The sequence below is a fragment of the Delphinus delphis genome, chromosome 10, assembly GCF_949987515.2.
Source record: "Delphinus delphis chromosome 10, mDelDel1.2, whole genome shotgun sequence".
NCBI lineage: Eukaryota > Metazoa > Chordata > Mammalia > Artiodactyla > Delphinidae > Delphinus > Delphinus delphis.
This window is the reverse complement of record NC_082692.2, coordinates 39,161,995-39,183,067: the sequence shown is the minus strand read 5'-3', so window position 1 is coordinate 39,183,067 and position 21,073 is coordinate 39,161,995. Positions and strand designations below refer to the sequence as shown.

Below are 21,073 nucleotides of genomic sequence, written 5' to 3'. Positions count from 1 at the left end.
ATGGGAGGAAGGGGGCTGGGAGCCTCCACTTAATGCTCCTTCTAAAGCACAGGGAGGCTAAGGCCTTCCCTTGGGCCTCTGTGCTCCCTCCTATACCCTCACGTTTGGGACTCCTCCGAGCTGATAACCAGCTTACCATCTCCCACCTCCCTCCTAAACAGAGACCTGTGCTGTTAACAACGGGGGCTGCGACAGTAAGTGCCACGATGCAGCGACGGGCGTCCACTGCAGCTGCCCTGTGGGCTTCATGCTGCAGCCGGACAGGAAGACCTGCAAAGGTAAGGGTTTTTGGAGGACAGGAGTGTAAGGGTAAGGGGCTGAGGTTGGGACCAGAGATATGGTACCTATTGTGGGACCTACTCAAGCCCCTGGAGACGATCCTGATTGTAAATAACTGAGGCTGTGACTAAGGCTTGTCTCCTGCCCGCCTTTCCCCATCTCAGTTCAAGGGGCACAAAAAAAGTCTAGCCTGGGGCTTCCCTGGTAGCACAGTGGTTGAGAGCCCGCCTGCCGATGCAGGGGACACGGGTTCGCGCCCCGGTCCGGGAAGATCCCACGTGCCGTGGAGAGGCTGGGCCCGTGAGCCATGGCCGCTGAGCCTGCGCATCTGGAGCCTGTGCTCCACAGCGGGAGAGGCCACAACAGTGAGAGGCCCACGTACCGCAAAAAAAAAAAAAAGAAAAAAAGTCCAGCCAGTTCCTTAGTGTCCCTGCCCCTGCCCCACTTTGTTTTCCTTACTCTTATTCCCATTTCCCCTATGGGTCCCTAACCCTCTTGGTTAATGAACGTGCCATTCACGTTTGTTCCTGGGTCTAGAAGGATATTTGAGCCCTGACTATGTATGCACAAGGTCACAGGTGTGTTCCATAACCTTCTTAACCCACATTCCCCAGACCTTCCCCGAGGAAAGGCTCTCCTGGTCAGAGGGAGATTAGGGTAGCAGTTGGGAGCACTGATGCTGGAGCTTGGCTGCCTGGGTTCAGATTCCAGCTCTGCCTCTTATTAACTCTGCAATCCTGGGCTAGTTACTTAGTGTCTCTGCACCTCAGTTTCACCAAGTAAAGTGCTTGCCTCATAGGAATGTTGTAAGGATTAAATGAGTTACATATAAACTATATGTAAAGTCTTAGAACAGTGCCTGGCAAATGGGGAACACTCTGTGTTAGCTATTATTATGGTATAATGTCCCACATTGTCCATTCTATTTTCCCCACCTTTTAATTAGCCAGGTTTAGGGGAAGGGTGGAGCGGGGGAGGAAAAAGGGAGGGTAGCCATACTGAAAATTGTGATTCATCAGGTCTGTGTCCCTTGGTCACAAGGAGTGGGGACTGGAGGAAGGCCTGGGCTTGCTCTTTGTGTCTTTTGGCCCAACAGCTGGTAGAGAGGCCTCGGAGGAGGTTGGGGTGCGGGGGAGGGCTGGGGCCGCAGGTCAGACAGCCAGAGCTGAGAGGTTTGCTGCTAGGAAGGACTGTTGACAGGTATGCTAAGAGTGAAGTGGAAGACTGCCCCCTCTGCCCCCTCCCCCAAGTAGGGGTGAGCAGCCTGGGTCCTGTCTGCCACCCGCTTGGGGAACTTGACCTCAGGAAGGAAGCCGCTCACACCCCCCTCCTTCCCTTCCCTTCTTAGTGCTGAAAGCTGCCTCAGGCCTGAGTCTCTCCAGACCTCTCACAGCCCAGCCCCCTGCCTGGCCCCCACCCCTCCCCCCATCAGCTCCCCAGCCTCACTGGCTCTCCTGTCCTCCCTGCCTGGCCTCTCTTCTAGCTCCTCCTCTCTGAAGCGCTGCCCCTTTGAATCTCCACCTCTCTGCCCCCCGCCCCCCCCCCCCACCGTGCTCTTATGGCAGGCAGGGGTGGGGGACAGTAAGGGGATAAACCCTGTCCACCAGCTTTCTTGGGAGGGGCTGTCAGTGGCAGAGTGAGGGGCATGGACTAGCCCCCTGTAGGTCAGGTGCCCACCTACTTCTAGGCAATTACCTGAGGGCCTGACACTGGTTCCCATCTTTCCCCTTCTAAGAAGACTCAGTCTCAGGAAACAAGGTTGTTACTAATGGCCACAGATACCCTGAAAGGGGGAGAAACAGAGACGGGAGAGAGAAAGAGGCAGGCCCAGGGCTCTCCTTGATTCTCCCTGTCTCTGTGAGGGAGGGAGGGATCTTGTCTCCCTATTTGTCCCCAGCCTTCAGTATTACTCTGATTCTCTCTCCTTTGCCCTGCCTCCCCAGACATAGATGAGTGCCGCTTGAACAATGGGGGCTGTGACCACATTTGCCGCAACACAGTGGGCAGCTTCGAATGCAGCTGCAAGAAGGGCTATAAGCTTCTCATCAATGAGAGGAACTGCCAGGGTGAGCAGACTTGGGCCAAGGACAAACCCTTTGGAGAGTTTGTCGGGGTAGGAGAGCTTCAAAGAGGCCAGAGGGCCAGAGCCTGAGAAGCTCAAAGGACACTGTGGAGAGTCTCCATAGGTAGCGTTGTGCTGTGAATTAGCAAATGTGCCCCTTCCTCTGGGCACACCAGCTCTACGCTGGGGCACATGGCTTGGCAAGAAGCGAGGGATGGATTTCACCCCAGTTCATATCCTTGGCAGGATCTGACCAGTCTAACCACACGTGGTGGCCCTGATCCATAGGCACCGGACCTCAAGAGTTCCTGACTCCAAAGACTCCAAATGGAGCGGGCTTAGGGGGTGGGTAGGCATTGCTGAATTGCTGATCTTAGGGCTGGGCCAGAGGTAGGAACGCTTTTCAGTTTAAGGGAGAGAGCCAAGGCCCCTCCCTGGGGCCCTTCACCTGAGCACAGAGTCACAGGGTCATGTGCCTCAAGACAGATTCAGCGGCTTGAAACCTTGCTCTTCCAGATATAGACGAGTGTTCCTTTGATCGAACCTGTGACCACATATGTGTCAACACGCCAGGGAGCTTCCAGTGCCTCTGCCATCACGGCTACCTACTGTATGGTGTCACCCACTGTGGGGGTAAGTCAGCAAATCTGGACCCTCAGCCACCCAGCCCCTCTCAACTCCTCACCCTTCAACTGAACGAGTCCCTGAGTTGGCTGGTGGCTGTGGGCAATCCCCAGGTGCATGTGCCATGTCTGCATTCATCATGATGAAGTGGGAGAGATTAAGACAATTGAGAGATTAGAGTATCAGGGAACAGCATCCTGTTTCCGAAACTTCTGTCTCCCATCCCCATCACTGCCTCTTGACTCCCATCCTTAGCTTCCGAATTACAGCCCCACTGGTAGGTAGGAGTGGAAGGCTTTAAAAAGCTTGTTAGCTTGGCCGCTTCTCAATCCTTCTTTTGACTGGGAACAGAGATAAGGGAAGGAGGTCCTAGGTTTGAGCTCTTCTCGGGCTGGGAATCATCTCAGAGTGCCTGGAACTCTAACCAAAGGTCCTCACTCACTGCCCACTCTCTGGCTCCTACTTCCCCCCCACATTGTTTGTCTGTGTCTCCCTCCTCCCTCGCCCAGATGTGGATGAGTGCAGTATCAACCGGGGAGGTTGCCGCTTTGGCTGCATCAACACTCCTGGCAGTTACCAGTGTACCTGCCCAGCAGGCCAGGGCCGGCTGCACTGGAACGGGAAGGATTGCACAGGTGGGCAGCGCCCTCTGCTGGCTGAGTCTTGAACTGCAGTTTCAGGGTGGGGGGTAGTTGGGGGTCCTGGGAAATGTGGAGTTCCATACTGAGGAAGGTATGAGGTAGTAGGAGATGAAGAATGTAGCCATTTGAGATGTGAAGTTCCTGGTAAATAATCCCTTCATTCATCTCCGTGTACAGTTGCAGTTCTACATGTAGCTAATTCTCTTCCTCCTAATTACTTGACTGAAGGACTGACAGAGAGGGCGGGAGAGGAAGACCCTCTCCTCCTCAGGCTTCTCTCCACTTCCTAGAGCCAGTAAAGTGTCACAGTAGTCCTGGTGCCTCGAAAGCCATGATCAGCTGCAGTCGGTCTGGGAAGAAGGATACCTGTGCCCTGAGCTGCCCCTCCCGGGCCCGGTTTTTGCCAGGTACAGAGAGGAGGTTGCTGGAGGGCTGGCAGGGAGGAAGGCTGGCTGTTTAGGCAGCTCCTCTGGTCCCCTTGGATTCCTCCAGCCAGTGGGGGTCAGGGGGCAGGTCAGAGCTGTGACAGCCCCCTTCTCTCAGAGTCTGAGAATGGCTTCACCGTGAGCTGTGGCATCCCCAGCCCCAGGGCTGCTCCAGGCCGAGCTGGGCACACTGGGAACAGCACAAACTCCAACCACTGCCATGGTGAGCACCAGCCCAGAGGCCTTGTTCCATGCTACTCTCTGGCTTATTAACCCCTATTTCTCTTCCTTATGAATTCTCCTGGCCTTACTTTTTCCTGGATCCCCTTTTTTCCTCTGTAATTCTCCAGCCCTGCTGCCTTGCTCCCTCTACCCTTAACAGCCAATGCCCTTGGCTTTCATAATCCCTCTCCTCCAGCCAAGCCCCTGGCCCCAGCTTCCCAACATCCTCTGTAGCAGCCCCCACCCTCAAGGGACCCCCAGGCTGTGCTGAGCTCTGCCATCCCTCTAGAGGCTGCAGTGCTGACGGTTAAACAGCGGGCTTCCTTCAAGATCAAAGATGCCAAATGCCGTTTGCACCTGAGAAACAAAGGCAAAACGGAGGAGACCAGCAGAATCCTGGGGCCAGGTCTGGACTGGGGACTCCACTCCAATGGGCTATCTGGCCACCAAACCCTTCCCACCCCTCAGCTCTTCTGCTTAGTGGGATCTCCAAAAACCCACTGGCACCCTGAATTCTGGACAGAACAGGGGAAGAAGCGGTTGTAGGCATAGGGTCCAAGGAAGTCCTAGGATATCCCTCCACCAACTGAGTAGTATCTTAGACTAAAAGAGAATTGAGATAGTTATAGTCAGAGATCTGGTGAGATCTGTCTGAGTTGGGGTGGAAAAGTGAGAGCTGGGAGTAAGAACATTCCCTGTCTCCAGGGGGTGCCCCTGAGGTTGACAAGGCCTCTCCCCCAGGTGGTGCCCCCTGCTCTGACTGCCAGGTCACCTTCATCCACCTCAAGTGTGACTCCTCTCGGAAGGGCAAGGGCCGGCGAGCCCGGACCCCTCCAGGCAAGGAAGTCACTCGGCTCACCCTGGAACTGGAGGCAGAAGTCAGAGCCGAAGAAACCACAGGTGGGACTTGGGACACCGTTGGGAGGAGGGTGGAAAGGGGAGGGCAGAGATGGGCAAACAGCAGTGAAGGAAGGGGCAGAGCCTGTATTAAGGGCAGACCCTGCCTAAGGCCAAGCCCAGGAGCCAGTCCCTCTCACCACGACCCTCCTAGCTCCTAGCTTTGCTTCCTTGCCCTCCTGCTCACAGGGAGGAGGGACTCTTTCTTTCTCTTCCTTCTCTTTCTTTCTCTTCCTTCTCTGACTCATAACACCATCCCCCACCAGCTGGCTGTGGGCTGCCCTGCCTGCGACAGCGGATGGAACGGCGGCTGAAAGGGTCTCTGAAGATGCTTAGAAAGTCCATCAACCAGGACCGCTTCCTACTGCGCCTGGCAGGCCTTGATTATGAGCTGGCCCACAAACCAGGCCCAGTAGCTGGGGAGCGAGCGGAACCAGTGGAGGCCTGTAGGCCCGGGCAGCACCGCTCTGGGGCCAAGTGTGGTAAGGGAGCTTGCTGGGGAGCAGGGGAGTAGGGAAGGCTCAGCTTGGGTCTGGTTCAGAGCAGGACACTTTACGGCCTCGGTTGCATCTCTCAAATTGTGAGGCAGCCAAGACACTCCTGCCCATCATCCCCCACTCCTTGGTCCCAAGCTGAAATCTAGAGGGACATCATGTCAGGCCACCAACCCTCCTGCACATGGCTTTGGCCCCTGATCCTCCCAAGCAGGATTCTGTCTGTTCCCAGACAAAGAGATTCTCCTTGAATCTGGGGGGAGAGGGAAGGGGAGTCCCAGACCTGGGTGGTGGGAAATAGGTGGGGGGTGGGTGGCTAGCGCGGCCGACTCTCCCTCAGTCAGCTGCCCGCAGGGAACGTATTACCACGGCCAGACGGAGCAGTGTGTACCATGCCCGGCGGGCACCTTCCAGGAGAGAGAAGGGCAGCTCTCCTGCGACCTTTGCCCTGGGAGTGATGCCCACGGGCCTCTCGGAGCCACCAACGTCACCACATGTGCAGGTGCCAGGGGAACAAACAATACAGAGTGGGGTAGGGTGGGCACTGGGACGCCCATGGGCATGGGATTTCCCAAGGCAGGCCCAGGCCCCAGGCCACTCTCCTAGTCAACATCCTGTTTGTGTGTGCCTCTGTCCCCTGAGACTGGGTGACCCCGTGGGGATGACCAGGAACATCCCCATCAGAGTTGGGCCCTCGGTTTACTGCAGGTCAGTGCTCACCTGGCCAACACTCTGTAGATGGCTTCAAGCCCTGCCAGCCATGTCCACGTGGCACCTACCAACCTGAAGCGGGACGGACTCTGTGCTTCCCGTGCGGTGGGAGCCTCACCACCAAGCACGAGGGAGCCGCCTCCTTCCAAGACTGTGACACTAAAGGTGAGTGGGCTACTCCCCTCGGTACAGGACCCCAACCCCAGCTACTTCCAAAAAACTCTCCAAGTCCCCAGAGTAGACCCAAGTATGTTGCCCTACCATCTTCTCCAAACCGGGAAAGGCCCAGCTGCGTGACCAACCCCCGCATCCTACCCATAGGACCCGTCCTGACCCTCCACCAGTCCCAAGCGTGGGAATTGGGCAATAAGTAACAGTTCTACTTACCCCTCTGCTTTGGAAAGCTGGTGTCACCTTCCCCTCTATACTACAAATGAGTTTCTGTACAGGTTTGCGACTGTGCTCAGTGCCTGAAAGAACAGGATTGGCGCTGTAGCCAACCACTCTGTCAAGTTCGTTTTCCCCTGAGCTTAAATTCTGGCCTGACTAGGGAAGGTTGAGACTCTAGAAGGAACTCTGGCGTCTTCATTCATTCTCTACGATGAATGTGTCCTGCCCCAGAACTCCCGCTTGCTGCCATCTTAACTCCTACCCTTCCCCCTTGCCTGCAGTCCAGTGCTCCCCTGGGCACTACTACAACACCAGCATCCATCGCTGCATCCGCTGTGCCATGGGCTCCTATCAGCCCGACTTCCGTCAGAACTTCTGCACCCGCTGTCCAGGAAACACAAGCACTGACTTTGATGGCTCCACCAGTGTGGCCCAGTGCAAGAGTATGTGTCAGGCCAGGCTGTGGAAAATGGGGTGGAGAGGCCTGGGAGCAGTGGGCATGGGAGGAAGCCAGAGGTGGGCAGGGAGTAAACCAACAGGGAGCAGGGCTGGGCAGTGGATGGGCAGGAAAGTCCCACCCTCCATCTCTCCCCAACCCACTCAACCTCAAGACGGGTTGCTGGGCTGGGCCCTATAGCACCCTCTCCCTGGAGAGGAGGGAGGCAGGTAGTGGGGAGGCAGGGACAGGTAGAGTGAGATTAGAAGGTACTAAAAGGGCAGGAAGGAAGGGAGACCCAGAACTTGGAGAGGAGATGATGACTAAGAAGGAGGCTGCCTACATGTATCTGATTTCCACTTCAGAACTCTTCAATTTCCCCAACCTATTTCCCCACTGACTTCCCTTCTCTTTCTTGCTTTGTCCACCGGGGCTTGGCCTACAGATCGCCAGTGTGGTGGGGAGCTGGGTGAGTTCACTGGCTATATCGAGTCTCCCAACTACCCAGGCAACTACCCAGCCGGCGTGGAGTGCGTCTGGAACATCAACCCCCCACCCAAGCGCAAGATTCTTATCGTGGTACCCGAGATCTTCCTGCCATCTGAGGACGAGTGTGGGGACGTCCTCGTCATGAGAAAGAACTGTGGGTGGCTGCAGAGTTGGGCCAGGGAAGGGCAGTCCAAATCTGGTTGGGAGGGAGAGAGACAAAAATTGGTGCTGGAAGAATTGGGGCAATGATGAGGGAGGCCTCGGAGCAAAGGAAAACAGCAATGAATGCTACGTGTTCGGTGGAGAGCAGAGTTAAGAAAGCCAGCTTTGGGAGTAGAATTCCAATAGTCTTACATGTGTCACTTTCCTAGTCTAGTTTTTTTTTTTTTTTTTTTTTTTTTTTTTATGCGGTACACGGGCCTCTCACTGTTGTAGCCTCTCCCATTGTGGAGCACAGGCTCCGGACGCGCAGGCCCAGCGGCCATGGCTCACGGGCCCAGCCGCTCCGTGGCATGTGGGATCCTCCCGGACACGAATCCGTGTCTCCGCATTGGCAGGTGGACTCTCAACCACTGCGCCACCAGGGAAGCCCATATTCTAGTATTTTTACTGTTCCATTCACTTAAATGTCAAATTTCTTACACTGTGTGACTGCCTGGATGTCAAAGAGGAATTGTGGAACAAGCCCAGGGCATTGAGAGAGAATATGTGTATGCTGGAGGGTAGGGGAGCTACATACATGAGGGAGGGCCTCTGTCAGCATGATTCCTCACTCTAGGAGGACTTGGAGAGCTTGCCCTGCTCTCTCCTGACCTGCTGCTTGCCTTCCCAGCCTCCCCATCCTCCATTACCACCTATGAGACCTGCCAGACCTACGAGCGCCCCATCGCCTTCACAGCCCGCTCCAGGAAGCTCTGGATCAACTTCAAGACAAGTGAGGCCAACAGCGCCCGTGGCTTCCAGATTCCCTATGTTACCTATGATGGTGAGCAAGGGCAGAAGAGCCAGGGAAGTGGGTGAGAAAGGGGAGGCTCATGGGTCTTGGGGGGAGCAAGGAAGCAGGAGGAGTTCCCACCCCTGAGCCCCTCTCCTTCGCTGACCTTGCAGAGGACTATGAACAGCTGGTAGAAGACATTGTGCGAGACGGCCGGCTCTATGCATCTGAAAACCACCAGGAGATTTTAAAGGTGAGTGAATATGAACAGTAATGATGGCCAATGTTTAATGAGCACGTAGCAATGTGCAGGCAATATGCTAAGTGCTTACTTGAATATTCTCATTTGGTTTACACAATAGCTCTATGAACTAGGTACTTTCATCATTCCCACTTTACCGATGAGAAAACTGAGGCACAGAGAGTTAGAGCACTTGCCCAGTGGTAAAGCTGGGATTTGAGCCCAAGCCCATCTGACTGCAGTGTCGCTCACACTGTCTTACACTCTGGGTGAAGAGGAAGGGAGGATGAGGAGATGAAATGTCCTTGACCTCTTCCACCAAGATATATACGGAAAATGTGGTTTAGAAAGATGCTTTTGCATAAGTCCCTGCCTTCCCTTACTCCCTCCTCAGTTCCCACAGAAAAACAGCAGATCTAGTACAGTGTTTCTCAGAGTTAATTCGGTACAGACCTCTTTTAAAGGAAAAGGAATGTTTCCAACATTGAAGGATGGTCTGGATACCTAGGTCTGTGGATCCCAGTTTGAGAAAATCTTACTAAAGAAACTATATAGTCCTAGTCACAGTATTATCCTTCATAAATTATCCATGCAAAAAAGTTATCTTTATGATAAATAAAATAATTTTTGTATTATTATCAAAATGAGACACAATGACAAAAATCTAGAACGTGCAGACTGCAAAGAGTATAATTTCAGCAATGCTTTTCAAAAATTTTTAGAGCATCTGAATCCTTATATCAAATGTGCTGTGGAACTCCAATGCATAAAGTAGAGGCACCATTTTGATTAAAGTGGAGATGAGAGGCTGGAAGCTCCACCCCTTGTTTTAAAAATCTGCTGATGCAATGGAAAGAACACTAGCCTAGAAGCCAGAAGAGCTGAGTCCTAATGCACAGTGCTTGGCACCCAGTAGGCTCTCCACACATCATGTTGCTGTTTCAGACGGGGTGATCAGGGAAGGCCTCTGAGGAGAAGAGACCTGAAGGAGGTGAAAGGCTACCCATTAGAAGATCAGGAGAGGAGCATTCCAAGCTCAGGAGCATGGGAGCCGTGTGGCATGTTCAAGAACCTTGAGGCCAGTGCAGCTCAGCAGAGTAAGGAAGAGTCAAGACGGGGATAGAGGAGAGACAGCAGGGCACAGATCACATTCAGCCTATGGGCCATGAAAGGGATTCAGCTTTACTGAGTGATAAAAGAAACCAGACTCAAGAGGGAGGGGATATGGGGATATATGTATACATATAGCTGATTCATTTTGTTGTACAGCAGAAACTAACAGAACATTGTAAAGCAATTATACTCCAATAAAGATATAAAAGATAAATTAAAAAAAAACAAACCAGAGAAGTGTTTAGAAAAGAAGAAGGACGTGATCTAATTAAAAACCAAAAAAGTCGTTCTGGCTGCTGTGGGGGAGAACAGTCTGTAGAAGGACAAGGGTAGGTAGAAGAATGGAGACCAGTTAGGAGGCCATTGCCAAGTGAGAGATGACGGTGGCTTGGACAGGGTGGTAGCTCTGGAGACAGTGAGAAGTGGTCTGACCCTGGATATATTTTAAAGGTAGAACCAACAGGATTTGCTGTGGTTGTGAGCAAGAGAGAGGGCTCAAGGATGGCTCCAAGGACTGGGACTGAGCGATGGAAGGATGGAGCTGCCACTGACTGAGTTGTAGAATTCCAAAGGAGCAACAGATGGGGGGATGGGAATCCAGATTTCACTTCTGGATATGCCTATTAGACATCAGGAGGGGCTGCTGCTGAGTGGAGGCTGGTGGTCCTCTCTCCCACCACTCACACTGATGCTGACATTGCTACCTGCCATCCTCTGCAGGACAAGAAGCTCATTAAGGCCTTCTTCGAGGTGCTGGCCCACCCCCAGAACTACTTCAAGTACACAGAGAAGCACAAGGAGATGCTGCCCAAATCCTTCATCAAGCTGCTCCGCTCCAAAGTCTCCAGCTTCCTGAGGCCCTATAAATAGTGCCGCTAGGCCCGAGACCCAGGTTTTGAAGCCCCCAGACTCTTTAGCCCTCAGAGCCGGCAGCCCCCACCCTCAGATGAGGGACTCTCTCCGATCTCTCTTTTTGGAGAAAGAAAAACCTCCATATAGACCAAGCACTCTCCCTTTCCATTCCTCTAGCTTCCTTTCCTTGTCTCTTTCTGCCTCGCTCTTTCTCTTTACTCATTTCCTATATGCTCCCTGGAAAAGCCATTCAGTGCTGGCTCTGTCTCCCGAGGGGTGAAGGAACAGTAAGTACCCTGCTCCCCTCCCCAGCCACACTGCCCATTTTACCAGCTCACGTCCCTGACCCTATCAGCTTGGAAGGGTGCTAGAGGCCCACGAAGGAAGCGGGTCTAGTGGGGAATGGGGAGGGGGAAGAGGGGCTTCTGCCGTTATAGGTTGTGCCTTGCTAGACAGGAGCCAAAATGTCCCCTGGCTGTGCCCCCCAGGAATATTCTAACAGCCCAGGGTTCTGCCAAAGAAGCCTTTGACTTACAGGCTTAATGCCAGCACTCGTCCTCTGGGACACGTGGTTTGAGCCCTGGACTGCCCACACAGCCAGCTTTCCTGTCTACACAGCTCCTCTCCTTCTTCGCTCACAACTGCCTGGGGTCCAATTCATGAGGGCTTACAAAAGGCCCACACCACTGGCTAGTGGACACCAGCTGAATGAGGAAGAGCAGCAGGAATTACCATGTTGAATAGGCAGGCGGCTGCTGCTCCCCAAGAGAGACTTTATCTCTGCAGGACAGAAACCAGGTTTTAAAGCATCGGCAAAAAAAGAAAACGGAAAAAAAAGAAAATGTGTCCTCTAAAGGACTAGACCACAGAACAATTGGAAGCCAGCCTCAAACACTAATCCCTTTTCTTACTTGTCTTCCCTGGCCCAGCCATTCCCTCACTCCCACCTGAGTGCTCCCTGGGGGAGCCCTACTCCCCTTGCTAAGTATTGTCCTTAAAGAAACATGGCTGCTGACCAAAAGCCAGCTTGGGCCTTGCCCCCAGAGTTGTCTTTCCCTTGTAGTCCCAGATGGCTTGTGGGCCCCACCAAAGAGGACCCCGCTCTGCAGCCAGCCCAGAGCCACCTACCTCTGGCCCCAGGCCGTGGGCAGCAAGAGGAATGTGTGCACTTGGCGAGCCTTCTGCCACCCTGTCCACATCTAATAAGTGCAATCGTTTTGAGTCTTTCTGTGTTGACTAGAGGGAGGGGTTTTTGTTTTCTGGTTTTGTTTTTTGTTTTTGTTTCTTTTTCCTCTATTAGAACAACCCTATTTATAGCTGCCTAAGAGAGAAGAGTGTATGTTTGGAGTGGAAGAAAAAGGTTTTGAATCTCATGAGCCTTGAGCGCTGGAGCATCTGATCTGTCTCTACTCCCCCAGCAGAGGCACCTGATATGTAGGATATGTAATTCTGGGGACTTGATGGAGCGGGAAGAAGAGGGACCTGTGTTTGCTAAACCAATCCCACCATCCCTGTGCCTCCATGAATTCAGCATGGACCTCAAGAATGTAGAGGCCAATGGAATTGGCTAGTGATTCTCCACCCCAAGTAGGGAAAACCTCCATCGTTTCCCTGCTTTCATCCAGCTTTCCCCTGATGTGCACATGGAAGAAGACCAGGACAAACCCCCTGGGGATAGGCCGACTCAGGGCCCTGAGGCCAGAGACAAGGCTGTGGGAGCCAAGAATAGGACAGTTATCCAGGCATGGAGTTGTTTGCCTGACGTTGGCCATTCTGCCTACCCCTGTTTGCCATTTCCTCTTGGAGCTGACTTCAAGCCTAGCTTCCTCAACTACTGCTTTTCAAAAGGAAGAAGAATCAAGTCCATGCCCAAGTCCAGATCCTGCACATACTCCACCTTCAATCCACTGCTGCCTATAAAATTATTTTCCATTTGCTCCTTCTAGTTCCCCCAAAGCTGTAGCCCTATTCAATCAGAGGCTAACGGTTGAGTCCTAGGGCTCACTTCTAATGACTGTCTCAGGCTATTGCTCCCCAAGGAGGCTCAACACTAAATAAAGGAGCCGGACACCCCCCCAATCAGTAGCATTCACCAACTGAAACAGCCTTAGGCAGTAGGTAACCAATGTCACAACTAGATCCCCTGACATCCATTAGCCAACACCATGGCCCTTGGGGATAGAGTGTCTGGCTGCCTTTGTCTCTCTGGGTCAAAGAAGGCTCTGCTGTAGAGATACAAAACGGCTGCTTCCAAGCAGGGGAATGGTCATTTAATAGAAGAAGTATCCACACTTCCCAGGAGATGCCATGAAAACTGCTTTAATCAACTTTGACCATCCTCATTCTCCACCAGAAGCTAGGATAACTTTCTGATTCCTCTCTCCCTACCATTTTGCATCTCTCTCAGAAAGCCAAACAGTCAGAGTGCTTCCCAGTTCATGCCTTCAGGGTCTGACTTCTTGCTCTCCATTCCTTTCCTGTCACCCTCATACACACACATAAACACACTTCCTCTAACCATTTAATTCCATGGTTTCCGGGGCTTGCAAATTATTTCCACAGTATGGAAAGCAGAGACCACCAAGCTTCTTAACTAATGTCAAGACAGATCTTGGAGAGCAGGTGAAGACCTGCTAATGTCCACCAAGTTTAATTTAGGTCGTCCAAGTTGGGAGTTAAGAATCCAGGCAAAGCTGCTCCTAAACCTACAGAGGAAGCTGGCCCAGGGGCATCAAACTAAGGGTTAGTGGATTGAGGAGCCAACATTCAGGGACTCTCTAGGCCTTTACAGGTCAGACAGAAAAAGAGGTTTTTACCACTGTAGGGAAGTGGGAAGATGGTATAAATGGGAACCCTTCATGAACTAGCCAAGAGGCCTCTCTGCAGGATGAGGTGTTCGTAGGGCCGCAGTACTGAGAGGCCTCATTTTTCTTAGTACAAAACCTGCCCTGATCTGAGTCTGGGAATGGGAAGCCATTCCTGCAAGGGCTGCAAGCGCCAAGTGATGCATATCAGAAAGGCACTTATGTCTTCAGCAACGTGGCAATCGCTTTTTACTTCTCTGCCTCTGTCTTTCTGTATTATTGGGCCAGGCCCATTCCCTAAACCTTAGAGAACAAAGTCAGAACAAAACTGACCAGAGCCTGGACTTGAACTGCCCTGCCCCAGGCCTACAAATTCCCAGAGGTTGACATTGAGCAGTGACTGCTCAGACTCTGCCAGGATTGGATTAATTTGAGGTGGTGGAGGCTCAGATTTATTGCTGAAAGTTCAGTAGTACGGTCCTGGTCTTCAGCCCTAATGAAAATTTTCATATCCAAGAAGTTTTCTCCATATGCATGTTTGAGGTGACTCTGGAGATTAGGGGGCCATATCTCAAATGTCAGAAAATATTATAGCGCGTTCAGACTTCTGTATTTGCTGCTTAACCTCAATATAACAGGCTCAAACTAGAGGCAGGGAGACAAAGTATAACTGACCACAAGCAGAAAATAATGTTAACCTGCTTGGCTTCTCTCCTAAGCACTGTAAGAGAAAAGTGGAAGCCAACAACACAAGGATACCTTTAAATTTGACTTGTCTCAAAGGTAGCACACTCTGTCCTTGGGCCATTACTTGGACTAGGAACCCTCTACAAAAATATATGATAAGAGGGAAAAATATGTGATAAGAGGGAATATAACCCCCAGTTCTTTTATCAGCTTATCTAGACAACACAGATTGTAACAGTTTGGACAAACCAAAAACCTTATTCTGTGTGAGTCGAACTTAGGTTTCAGAGAATAACCATTACCATGTGGGAGGCTTTTTTTTTAATGCAAAAGAAATCTCAAAATATTGTATTTATATCTACCTTCCACTGCTGCCGATATAGTAAGCATCTCCTACACAACAATAAATGATGCAGTTCATAGAGTATTTTGCACTTGGGGGAAAAAATGTATCTGAACTTGTAAAAAGAAATGTTTGGATTTTGTATTGTCTTTTTTTATTATTATTATTAAAATACTAAATGAAACTTCTCAGCCTGGCATCTTTTCCTCTCTCAATGGCTTACCCTAGAGCTGGAAAAAAGCTCTGAGGAGACAAAGTGTCTTCTTGCTTCCAGATAGGACTTACCCCAATTTTTCATTTATCCATCTTATTCCTAATGATTTTAGAATTTGAAAAGGCTCGTCTGTTTTAAAAAGCAGTATCAAGAATTATCCCGAGTGGGGGAAATTTGGGGTATTGTTGCTTATCATAGTACAGTCCCCAAAATCTAGCCAGGCCATAGGTGGTTAAGATACTTCCCTAGTAAAGATGTCCCATCTCTAGCAAAGTACCAGCACTGAGATTCACCAACGTTGTTCTTTTTATGCAGTACATTCTTGGCCGCCAAACAGAATTCTGAAATGGAGATCATTCAGCCACTACCACCATTACTATACAGGTCTTGGGAATGCAACCTCTAACCCCTTATAAATGAACAGTAGCCATTTCTAGGCTCAGAGATGATAGATAAAACTTAATTGTTGTAATTACATAATTCCCTGACGTGACATTTTATTGGATTTAGTAGCTACATGATATAGCCCTTTAAGTGGAACAAGGAAAAATCTACCTGATCAAAACATATGTTGGGTTGGCCTACCAGAATCCTGAACTTCCCCATCAGCATCTATAAAGGAGACAGGTGCATTCTATTCCACAATTGCTGAGCTCCCGTTACGTGCCAGGCATCGCGCATCAGGCCATCACAGCTTGATAGCAATAGCCATGCTCAAGATCCGCACTCCTCATGTAAGACTGATTACAACTGACCTTTCTACATAGATCTCCCAGCAGGAGAGGGAATCCAGTCAACTTGGTGATTATGAGTATAAATTAATTCACTGGCATTCTATTTCATACATTAACTTCCTGTGAGTTTGATTCAGTGTGACAAAATATGAACACCTTTGTGTGGACTGACAAAAATCACATTTCTAGAACTGCAAAGCTGAGGACCATATCCAGGACCACGGTGAGTGACTATACCAACTTGGGGCCATCTTCTCTGACTTCTCTCCTAACCCTCTTCTATTCCAAAAACACCAAGTCTTCCTCCTTCTTTCTAGGACACTTGCAATTATGTCCCAGAATAATGTAGAGTCAGGGCCAGTGGAGTATGGGTCTGTCTATATCAAGCAGTCTTTAAAGTGAGGTACATGAAGACTTTCCAAGGAATTCTTCCTAAAGGTATGTGAAGACTTTCCAAGGGGGGTACCTGTGCAAGGAAATCAATCTGAGGAGAGTTTTTTTTTTTAAGTTAAAAAAAAATTTATTTTATTTATTTATTTTTGGCTGCATTGGGTCTTCCTTGCTGCACACAGGCTTTCTCTAGTTGCGGCAAGCGGGGGCTACTCTTCATTGCAGTGCGCAGGCTTCTCATTGCGGTGGCTTCTCTTGTTGTGGAGCACGGGCTCTAGGCGCACAGGCTTCAGTAGTTGTGGCACATGGGCTCAGTAGCTGTGGCTCACGGGCTCTAGAACGAGGCTCAATAGTTGTGGCACAGGGGCTTAGCTGTTCTGCAGCATGTGGGGTCTTCCCAGACCAGGGCTTGAACCCGTGTCCCCTGCATTGGCAGGCGGATTCTTAACCACTGCGCCACCAGGGAAGTCCTGAGGAGAGTTTTAAGGGAATACATTTCCAGATCCTCAACTTCCATAAGAATTCTTCCCTAAAACTCATCTGTTTGAGAGCCAGCCAGCATATTCATGCACTCTCCATTCTACCTCCTCTATCACCATAATCCTTGTCCTACTTTACAAAAGAAAGGCATATCCCTCACCTACATTGAATCTTGATGCATGGCCTAGGGTGTAAAAACCTGGGGAGTAGAAGGAAGGGGTCGTTTTTTCCCTTCATAACAAAATATTCCCATTACAATCAATCTTCTTGTTTCATCTTATAAAATGTTTCCTATTTTCTACCTCCTGCTAGCAAAAAATGAAATTGTTAGCTGCTCAAACCATTATTTCCTAACAAAAAAACTTTCTTTTTTATTAAATACATAAGAAAAAGTTTGATCATGAAGTCTAAGAAAATTATTGGAGTTCTTTCTCTTTTTTTGTTACACGATTGTTATTTAGTTGTTCCCAAAAGCCAAACATAAGAGTTCAACACAAGCAGAAACCGGTATTTGCCAAGGGACTAACATGCCTTCTACCCTACTTTTCACTTAATAAATTAATGTATTCAGCTATACATTATATGGCATTATTCCAAATTATACAATGAGAAATAGTACCATCTTGTTTTTACAATTTTTATAATATTAATATTAGATCTATATAATTTTAATCATGACTGACTTTAGTAATCTATTTTATAAGCTACAGTTAATTTATTTCCCAGTGATTTTACAATATTCTTTAAAAGTGAATATTAATATATTTTTTTTTAATAAATTCATTTTATTTATTTATTTTTGGCTGCATTGGGTCTTCGTTGCTGCACGTGGGCTTTCTCTAGCTGCGGCTAGTGGGGGCTACTCTTCATTTCGTTGCTGCACGTGGGCTTTTTCTAGCTGCGGCGAGTGGGGGCTACTCTTCATTGCGGTGCACGGACTTCTCATTGCGGTGGTTTCTCTTGTTGCCGAGCACAGGCTCTAGGCGCGCAGGCTCAGTAGCATGCAGGCTTAGTTGCTCTGTGGCATGTGGGATCTTCCCGGACCAGGACTTGAACCTATGTCCCCTGCACTGGCAGGCAGATTCTTAACCACTGCACCATCAGGGAAGTCCCTTAATGTACTTATTTAAATTGAAGAATAAAGTCAGACTTTTTCCTGACAGAAAGTAAGTCTGATGTGAAATGAAGACTGGCTTTGCTAATTCCACAAATGGCAGGTGTTTTCTATATGGAAGTGAATCTGCATGTCAATATTTTAACAGAAAGATACTGAAAACATGTAATGATGAAAGAATTTTATCAAAAAAATTGTGTTGGCAAAGAAGTAGGAAAATCAGTTATCTGATTAACTAGGTGCCTCTGAGTGAAAAGGTGACAGATAATTTAATAATTATTTTCATAAGACTGAAACATACTCAAATGACTAACAAATCCTTTTGCAAGATCAGTGGTTTCCACTTCTTTGCTTTTAATAAAGTAAAGGAGGACTCTATTTGATAGTACTTGATAACAGTATTTGGTAATAGGACACTTTGTGACTGTTGGCATGTAATTTAGAAGTAGTTCAAAGACTTGAGGGATATCATTTTAACAAATTTCTTCCTTTCCCAATTACTATGTAAACAACGTTTCTCAACGCTTATGTCTATAAAAATCAAAAACAGGTAGAGAATTGGTGTGGCACCTTATCTCCTTCCACCATTAGGTAATATTAGTCTGTGAATACCTGAACTAATTGAGGAGAAACACCATATTTCTCATTGAGATGCATTTTCAATAAAATTGTACTTTTTAGGTTTCACAAGTTATAAAAATGTGTAATATAGTGATGTTGCTTAATAAATCGTTGTACTAGTGATAACCGTAATGACAATTTGATTCATAAGAAAATTTTCAACAAAGCCTATGGTCACAAGCAAGAAGCTTAAATATATACTCAATTTTGTTGCAAAGAAGGTGATAGTGATCAGTAAAAGACTTTAAAGCATACAAATATACTAATTAGGATAAAGTTCTATAGGGGCAGTGAATGGAATTAGGAATTCAATAAGAAAGGGAACCATATAAAATTTCTTGTTCATATATTTTTAAATGGATGTTGGCAGACATCAAATATTTAGGGTATTTGGAGTCCACTAGATACAATTAAGAATGATGTAATGGTTTTAGTTTAAAACGTCAACATTTGCAGTAAGTCAGAAATTATATCCTCTACAAGTATTTAAATTTGTGATGGAAAATTTAGGTATCAACTTAGAAATGAACAAGGGGGTACATAGTTCTTTAAAATTCTTATATGGAGTCCATTTTTTAAAATGTCTTAAGACCACCAGCCTATACGTTATATTGTGGGGATGGGGCTCAAAGGAAGAACAGAAGTTACTAGAAATGATCTTCAATCCTCCACTCCAAAGTATCTTCCTCCCCAGTTCTCCCGAGTACCTGAAATTACCCATCATCAGAATCTTAATACTTCAAATTCAGACACTAGTTTCCCAGAGTTTTTGTTGTGTAATGGGAGAGGTGATTAGCCAATCAAATTAGGATCTGCAAGGAATGTGAGGAAGGACAGATGTATTTTTTATTATGGAAAAAGGTGGGGGGGGGGACGGACAAACTAGTACAACCTGAGTTCTAGTCCCTGCTCTATGTCTAACCAGAAGTTTATGCTACAGGACAAGCTACTATGTTCTCTTTGTATCTAGGTAAAATAACTTGTCAAACTTCCACCAAAAAGGAACAGAAAGAGGGCACCTTAAAGGTCAGGCTGTTTATTTCTATACCTGGAGATGTAGAAAGGATTAATTATATATAACCATAAGAATGGGCCATCGGAACTTCCCCGGCGGTCAAGTGCCTAAAACTCTGCACTTCCACTGCAGGGGGCGCAGGTTCGATCCCTGGTCAGGGAACTTGGATCCCCCATACCCTGCAGCGCGGCCAAAAAAAAGAGAAAAAGAATGGGCCAACAATTGTCACTGCCCCCCTAAACTGAGAACCTGATGAGAATTGGAGCCCCAGTCCCACCTCTGGAATTGTGCCAAAAGCAGTAAGATGCGGAACAGAGAATGTCTAAAATTGAAATGGAGGCTTTGTGGTTAAGCTCTTTAGACAAGGGAGGAAAGGAACCACCAATGGCATCTCTAGCTACCATGGGCCCCAAACACAGTACTTTGTAAATGTTTCCAGTTTATTGGCATACTTCCTTTAAAAATTTTTTTTAGTTAATTTTGGGGGGTGGGGAGAGAGGAGACAAAAGAAAGGACTTAAAGTCTAAAAGGGCAGAGAGGGAGAAAAGTTTCTCACCTCATTCCTCCAGTCACCCCAATTCCTCTCCTAAGAGGCAACGTTTACCAGTTCCTCATCTAACGTCTCTATTTTTAATTTTTTACCAAAAGCTCACTCTTTTACTTTTCCCCTAGGTGCCTGAAAATTCCCCAAGCACAGCCCCTCCCTAGTGAGAGGGGGAAACAGTAAAAGGGCTTGGCTTTGTTCACCCCGAAAGGAGCCTACAAGGGGGAGCAGCTGGTTTTGAGGCTGCAGGTGGGGCTGGCGGGGGAATGAGAGAACCGAAGAACACCCTCAGGGCGCCCTCCCTAAAGAGGCCAGTCCCTCACGGCTCCTCACGTCGTCTTTTTCAATAAGGAGCTAATAATACCCGCGTGGCTCATAGATCGTAGGCAGTGCCAGCGGACTGCGCACAGTAAAGCGCCTCGGGACCGTAAGGCGCAGGAGGCGCCTGGGGGCTCTGAGCCGCGAGGAGAGGGTCCGTGGCCCCGGTGCGGAGAGTGGCAGCCGCGAGAACGGCCTCCCTCACAATCTGCCCCTCCGGTCCTCCCCCCATCCAAAAGCGCACCTTCTCACCCGCAGGCGGCCGACGAGCCTCGGGGCCTCGGGCTCCTCCCGCCTCCCGCCTCAGGTGGACCGAATCCCTCGGAAGGACAGGTGGCGGCTCCTCATTGCTATAGAGACGACCCGGCTCGCGAGCCGCGCCCAGTCCCTGACCGGGGCGTCGTGACGTCATCACGCCCTCCCCGGGCGCTTGGCCTTGCGGGCTGCGCGTCACCCCGGCCGGGGGGCGGGGCGGGGCTCTCACCGGCACCGTTCAGAGCCAGGCTGCCCGGGCTCCAGCGGCCCGGGAACCGGGATAAGTAGGACGGCGGCCGCGGCGACTGGGGGTGCGGGGTGGAGCGTGCCCTATATTTTCTATACGGGTTCCGGGGCCCGGTAGAGGCGCGCCGAGAGGAGAGGAAAGTGCGGCGGCCCTGGAACCTGGATATGGCGCGAGGCAAGCTGCGCGCGGGCGGGCGGGCTATGGCGCAGGCGGGTTGCGGGGCCGGCGCTGGTGGCGGGGCCCGTTGCATGGCGGTCTGTCGGCGGAGTCGCCCTCGGGGGCTGTCAGGTTGGTGGCTGCGGGGAGTGGGTCCACCGTGCCCAGGTGGGAGGCCGGGCGGGCGCAGGGCCCTGGGAAGGTCCCGAGCCCGGCGTGCCCACCCTTCTCCGGCCCTAGCCCGGTGGCCGGGAGGCTGGACGGCGGCCTGATCCTCCCCCACCCCGTGTTCTGGCCCCCATCCCTGCCCCTCCATTCCGTCCTGGTACTCCTCCCCCATG

At 49.9% G+C, this 21,073-nt stretch overlaps 2 protein-coding genes and 1 long non-coding RNA gene across 12 annotated transcripts in view; 2 read left to right on the top strand and 1 right to left on the bottom strand.

Moving 5' to 3' along the window:
- Positions 1–10,828, top strand: part of SCUBE3 (signal peptide, CUB domain and EGF like domain containing 3) — a 33,317-nt gene extending 22,489 nt beyond the window's left edge. For both annotated transcript variants that reach the window (XM_060021957.1, XM_060021956.1), the window contains exons 7-22: positions 162–278; positions 2,223–2,345; positions 2,858–2,974; positions 3,475–3,600; positions 3,897–4,013; positions 4,150–4,254; positions 4,543–4,659; positions 4,995–5,153; positions 5,417–5,632; positions 5,985–6,146; positions 6,353–6,520; positions 7,027–7,188; positions 7,627–7,824; positions 8,503–8,655; positions 8,778–8,857; positions 10,679–10,828. In XM_060021957.1, coding sequence (XP_059877940.1) covers positions 162–278; positions 2,223–2,345; positions 2,858–2,974; positions 3,475–3,600; positions 3,897–4,013; positions 4,150–4,254; positions 4,543–4,659; positions 4,995–5,153; positions 5,417–5,632; positions 5,985–6,146; positions 6,353–6,520; positions 7,027–7,188; positions 7,627–7,824; positions 8,503–8,655; positions 8,778–8,857; positions 10,679–10,828 — 2,270 coding nt within the window. The remainder of the gene's footprint in view (positions 1–161; positions 279–2,222; positions 2,346–2,857; positions 2,975–3,474; positions 3,601–3,896; positions 4,014–4,149; positions 4,255–4,542; positions 4,660–4,994; positions 5,154–5,416; positions 5,633–5,984; positions 6,147–6,352; positions 6,521–7,026; positions 7,189–7,626; positions 7,825–8,502; positions 8,656–8,777; positions 8,858–10,678) is intronic.
- The window catches only part of LOC132432066 (uncharacterized), a 34,012-nt gene extending 13,525 nt beyond the window's left edge, over positions 1–20,487 (bottom strand). The window contains exon 1 of the long non-coding RNA XR_009520831.1: positions 20,319–20,487. This is a non-coding gene — a long non-coding RNA (uncharacterized lncRNA). The remainder of the gene's footprint in view (positions 1–20,318) is intronic.
- Positions 20,488–20,618: 131 nt separating this feature from the next.
- Positions 20,619–21,073, top strand: part of ZNF76 (zinc finger protein 76) — a 31,674-nt gene continuing 31,219 nt past the window's right edge. For 8 of the 9 annotated variants that reach the window (XR_011246639.1, XR_011246640.1, XM_069541130.1 and 5 more), the window contains exon 1: positions 20,755–20,864. The gene's annotated coding sequence lies outside the window, so the exon portion shown is untranslated. The other variant, XM_060021958.1, reaches the window with a different exon arrangement.